The sequence below is a fragment of the Malus sylvestris genome, chromosome 9, assembly GCF_916048215.2.
Source record: "Malus sylvestris chromosome 9, drMalSylv7.2, whole genome shotgun sequence".
NCBI lineage: Eukaryota > Viridiplantae > Streptophyta > Magnoliopsida > Rosales > Rosaceae > Malus > Malus sylvestris.
In genome coordinates, this window is record NC_062268.1 from 26,394,604 (window position 1) to 26,400,860 (window position 6,257).

At 37.8% G+C, this 6,257-nt stretch overlaps 1 protein-coding gene across 1 annotated transcript; it reads left to right on the plus strand.

The window, feature by feature from the left end:
- LOC126584000 (uncharacterized) lies at nt 1-1,930 on the plus strand. The gene is made up of 2 exons (XM_050248570.1): nt 1-1,441; nt 1,507-1,930. Exons 1-2 carry the CDS (start codon nt 148-150, stop codon nt 1,518-1,520), a joined length of 1,308 nt encoding a protein of 435 aa, XP_050104527.1. The 5' UTR covers nt 1-147; the 3' UTR covers nt 1,521-1,930.
- The last annotated feature ends 4,327 nt before the right edge of the window (nt 1,931-6,257 follow it).

A 6,257-nucleotide genomic window follows, 5' to 3' on the forward strand; every position in this document is an offset into this window, starting at 1 on the left:
ATTTTCGCATCAAATTTTGGCGCCGTTGCCGGGGATTAGCAACTTTGCTAATCCCTTTATTTTTGTTTTTGTTTATGTTTATATTGGTGTTTGTGTATTTTACTTTTGATATTTGATTTATTTTTCTTTCTTTGATTTTAGGTACAAATGGAGCAAGACATGGCACTTGCGACCATTCAAGCTCAATTGGCACAGCTCACTGCTCAATTGACTCATAATGCCGAACGGACCACAATGCCAAGTGTCCCTACACTTGATGTGCCCTATGGGCAAGGATATCAAAGTCCTCAATTTTCTGCCAATGAAGATGCTTGGGGTTATCAAGGCTATGATCAACCAAGCAACAACATGTTTTCCAACGCTTACAATTCGGCTTGGAGAGATCATTCAAATTATATGTGGGGGGAACCTCAACAATTCCAACAAGAGGGATATTGGCAGCAAGAGGAGGATTTCTATTCAAAACCTATGCAATATGCTCAATCAAACTCAGGTTCGTCAATAAATTATAATCAAATTCTTAATGAATTAAATTCTTTGGTGCAGGGCTCACAAAATCAAGCCAAGAAGGCTCAACAAGATGGATATTGGCAGCAATCTGAGGAGTTTTATTTAACGCCTATGCAGCCACCACCGCATACCCCACAACAATTCCAATCAAATTCAAGTATGTCCATGGATAGTGATCAAATTCTTCAAGTACTAACCTCTTTGACGCAGGACCAACAAAATCAAGACAAGAAGTTGGATAAATTGATGAGTCAAATGGGAGAGATTATGGAATTCATGGTACAAATTCAAGAGCAAAGTGAACTCTCCAGCTCAACTGTTGAAAATTCGAAGGAAGATTTTGAAATCCACGATGCTATCACTTTGGAAGGTGACATGAAGGATGAAGCTGTCCCAGAACCATCCAAACACAGCCCGAACATGGATGAATTGCTGCTGCAAGCAGAAGAGGAGGAGGACGACCTGGGCAGTTTAGAAGAATTCTTGCTGCAAGCTCCTCAAATCCCTATGTCATCCAACTCAGGTGAGGAAGTTCTAAATTCACTTCATTCTAACATTATTCCATCGAATGTCCTTTGTCCTTGCAGGTTTTTTATTCCAAATATCAAAGAGAGTGAAAAAGACATTGTGGAAGCTCTTCCAAAAGTCCAAAGTGATATCCCAATTCTTGGTGCACCAAAACAAGTTCCCGATGGTATTGAAACGTTCAAAGAACCTTGCACACCAAGAAAAGGGATTCAAGAGAATAAAGTGGTTGAAGCATATCAAGAGTACATCCAAGAGGCTGTGCATGAGACAATCAAGCCCAAAGCAGTTGAGTTTGATGACACGGGACAAGCCACAACCATTATAGTAAACCTGGCCAAGTTCAAAGTCCCAGAAATGTTCAAAAATGTGGTGTTTGTCATTGAGTTTGTGTCGGAAAAAGAAAGTAAGCCATCTTCTCCAATTTTAATTTTAATTTATACTAACATGTTTCTGATTTTGATGATTCAGGCACCCACTCTTGAATTTAAACCATTGCCGAATCATTTCAAGTATCACCTCCCATTAAAAGATAAATTCCATGCTTTGGAGCCGAGGGGAGTTTAAAGGAAAGATTCGTCCGGCTAAAGATGTTAAATCAAGCGCTTCTTGGGAGGCAACCCAAGCATTCAACGAAGGGAGACTTTGGAATCGCTAACCAAATCAGATTTGAATTCTTACACCCTTATCTTTACTGCTTTCATTTTGTTTTGTTTAGTTAGTTGTGTTATTTGGTTGATTTCTGTGAGTTTGTGTTATTTAGTTTAAGTGTGGGGGAAGGTTAACCAAAGTCTTTTTACATTAATTTACATATTTAAAAATAATAATAATAATAATAATACATAAAAAAAAAAAAAAAAATAATAATAATAATACATAAAAAAAAAAAAAAAAAAAAAAAAACAAACATAAAAGTAATAATATTTTACAATGATGTGTAAACTAATAGCATTCATTGGTCAGGTGGTGCTTCAGTAGTCGGCGGGGCTTCAGCAGTCGGCGGGGCCACAGAAGGAGGAGGCAACAGAGGTTGATCAGTTGGAGCTTCACTACGCGATGCCGCTCCAGAAGACGAAGGCAGATGCGGTTGGAACAAACCCACAAACCTCCGGTGATCAAGTAAAATCTGACCATCATTTTCCTGCAGCTGGTCAATTTTCCTCTTCATGTTTGTGGCATAGTTGTGTGCAAGCTTGTGCAATTGTTTATTTTCATGCTTGAGTCCTCTAATCTCCTCTTTGAGACTCTGTATTTCAGCCACCAACGATTCAACGTGACGGGTTCGAGTAAATAGGCGTTGGGCCATGTTGGACACAGACCCCGCACACTGCACGCTAAGAGCCAGAGACTCCTTAACCGCCAATTCATCAGACCGCTTAGCGAGCAGTCTGTTATCTCTGGGGGTGACAAGGTTCCGGGCCACCACCGCAGCTGTCATATCATTTTTTTTCACCGAATCCCCCACGGTAAGGGGACCGGTAGGGGATATGAAAGATGGGCGCCATATGTTGTCTGGTGAAGGCGGGGCTGCCTCTTCACCACGGTTCAAGTCAAAACGACGATCGGAAGGGCCAGACATTTTCAGAGGTGGTGAAGAAAGAAGAGAGGAGGACTGATCAAGATTAAACAAGTGCAAGAAGGGAGTGTTTACATGAGGGAGCTCAAGTGTGTTGTGGAACAAAATTAGCGCCTCTATAAAAAGAAGAAATCAAAGAGGCGCTCCTCAGAAATTGAAGAGGCGTCCTCTCGCAAATCGAAGAGTCGGGGCTCCGTTCTCAAACGCCTGATTTTTTTCTCAAAAGAAGAGTTTTCTTTCTCAAAAGCCGGATTCTTTTCTCAAAAGAGGCGTTTCATTTCTTAAAGGATGGGCTTGCTCAGAAACCACGAGCCGAACCCCGGATTTCAAAAGATCAATTTGTCCAGACGTGTCGTCACTTGTCACACGCAAATTGCTTTGCGAAAATCTCGGGCAGTTTGTTGAAGCACCAATTCAGAAATCGAAGAGGGAAATTCAACAGTCAAAGACACGCTAGCTTTCTCAAAAGCTGGGCTTCAACCCACGGGCAAATCTTCTTTTCTAGATTTATCCGCACGTGTCACATGCTACCTCTACAATCGACGATGCTCAGAGCTCGAAGCGCCGATTCCAGATATCAATGAAGAATCTGCTTTGCGGAAATTACGGGCAGCTTTGTCAGAAAGCGCGTAATTTGTACTATTCATCCATCCACCGGCTGCCGACAATGAGTGAGGGAATAGTTCCGGTTGTGAAGAAAAGTCCCATAAGTATCTACCTTCGCCTTCCACAACAAAGGCACACCCTCTCAGCACTTCTTCCTCTCTGAAATGGCTTTCCAACAAACCCTCTCAAGTCACTCTGTATTTTTCATCCCCTGGGATACCCCTGCAAACAACCCATCCAAAGCAAAAGTATTTCATATCATGAAGGTTGAAAGCAAGAGTATCTCACATCATGCTTTCTCCCTGTCCTTTCTCCAGCCAGCACTTGCTCTCGAGTACTCATCATCTTGTGTTTCCTCTTAGTCTCTTACGTATAAGGGAAGTGAAGATGATACCTCGAAGTATGTGGAGACAACGTGCTGATTCATCCTCAGCTAGGGACAAGGAGAAAGAGAGCAAGAGGTGGGCACTTGGAAAGATTGAAGAAAGAAACAGACCAATACCTCTACCTCGTGCCTGCCCGCCATGCAGAGGAAACAAGCAGAGAAGAATGCAGCTCGTACAATCAACCCAGCACAAGGAGTCCGAGCTGAAGAACTAGAGAAGCTGCCACATCTGCTTGGAGAACAAATAAGGAACTGCAACATCACCAAAGAGCAAAGCTTCGCCGTATAATATCATCAAATCATCACTTGCAAGTAAAAAGCTAAGTGTCACCCCATTCAAGAGGAAAGCTGTGGAAAGTCAACAAGCACGACCAATGATCACTTATTAGTTCTATTCATTGTCTTTTATCGTGATTTTCAATTTTTCGTTTGCAATTTTTTTTACATTTTCTTGCGTTACTTAACTGAATTATTTCTTTTCTTTGCAGGAACTTTTGGTTATTTCCACCCTTGAAGTTGATTGCAGAATTTTAGCTTGGGGGTCATCGCTTGATTTTACTGCAAATTAGGGAAGTTTTCAGTCCAATTGTTTTATTTTGTTTCTTATTATTTATTTATTTTATTTTTATTTGCATTATAGTGTTTTCTGACATTGGGGACAATGTCCAGTTTAAGTTTGGGGGTAAAGAGTATAAAAAATGACCAAATTAAAATTTTTTGTACCTTCGACTACGAACTGGTTTCATTTGTTTCCATGTTGTTTTTTTTTGTTTTCTTAATTAGTTTTGTTTTCTTTAAAAAAAAAAAAAATTTATTAAATAATTAAAAAATTAAAAAATCAGAAAATTTAAAAATCCAAAAATATTGTCTTGTTTCCCTTATTGTTTTGAATTAGATTTTTATTAGTTTCCCAACCCAATGATATAATTGGATCAAATTTGAACCATGATCATCAAGAGCTTAGTTAACATGTGTTTTGTGAAATTCCTAATTCTCTTGTTAGTTTTGTACATGTTTGATCATCTTTGAAAAACCAAATGCACATAGCCTTGTTGATGTGAAACTAAAGCATGACTTAAAGCTTTATATGTGAATTTAGTGACCATATACATCCTATGTGAGTTTTTGAGCCGATTGAAAGTGTGTGCATTTTTCATACACTCCTATTCTTTCATGTGTGATGAACTTATGTGAGATACATCTCTAGAACTTGCGTAACGATCTTTCGAAATGTTTGTCATTGATTGCATGAACTTGGAAATGATAGAGGCATTAGGTTTACCACTATGGCCCAAATAACCATGTTTCCCAAATAAAAATAATATCATTAGATTGCCAATTTGAGCCGTGTATGTTGAGCTTTTTATTTCTTATCACCAGATATGTCTACCCTTATACCTGAAACATTTTTCCTTACCCTTTCCAAGCAAGCTAGTGAGCAATGTGAGATTGTCTTATGAGAAATGTTTGTGAAGTACTGTGAAGATGTTTGGCAAAAGAATAAGTGTGGGGGTATTTCATGTTTGTGATAAAAAAATAAAAAAGAAAAAAATAAAAAAAAAGAAAAAAATAAAATAAAATAAAAAAATAAAAAAAGAAAATAAAAAGTTTTTCAAGTTTCAGTTAAGGGTGTGGTTGGAGGTGTTAGAAGAATTGTTGGAGAGCTTGAGTTCTTATAAATCTAAAGAAAAGAATTGCTTGCAATGTAGCTTGGAATTTGTGTTTTCCTATTCTTTCGTTTCAATAACCCTATCCCTAAGCCTCATTACATCCAATAAAAGTCCTCTTGATTTAAGTTTTGCAATTATGATTGTGGAGAAGTGATCTTTATGCAAGCTTATGGTAGAAATTTCACATTTGATTCTTTGAGCGAAACACATTAAAACTAAACACATATGTGATTGAGTGTATATCCCGTGAGAAGGTTACTAGTTTGTATATGATGATTTTAAAAATAAAAACTTGAAATTGCATTAGCATGGCTATCTCACACACTACACTTCAAGGATGATTTAAAGATTACTGCTAATATTTGAATAAGGAAGATGAACTTGGATTAGTTCCTTGATGCTAGCTATGGTTCTTGATGATTTGTTTTCTTGAATGAAATTCTATGAGGGTCACATAGGGGGAAGCTAATTTTTTTTTTCTTGTTACTTCTTGTTCTTGTTTTCTTTGTTTTGCTCGAGGACTAGCAAAAGTTAAGTGTGGGGGTATTTGATCGGATCATATTTATATATATTTTTACTTTAAATTCACTCGTCTTTTCTTGGTTAGTTCCTTATATTTTTGAGCTATTTACGTTATTTTTGTGTTTATAGGATTTGTTATGCAAAGAAAATAAAAATGGCACAAATGAGTTTTTAATTATTATCTAGTTCTTAATTACTTGAATCTTGGCTAAATTCGTCTTTTTAAATTATTAATTGTCTGCTTCCCATCAATGAAAATCACATATTTGTTTTTTTAATGGATTAATTAATTTGTGTAATGTCACAGACTAAACAAAAAGTGAGGAGCTGCCTTTGCAGCTAGGAGGAAAACGTGAGCCTTGGCAGTGACAAAAAGATGGAAAGCTTGCATGGACAACACACATGGCATAAAGAATAAGAATAAGAGGAAGTGGACAGCAGCTGTGAGGGGAAGAAAAGCATA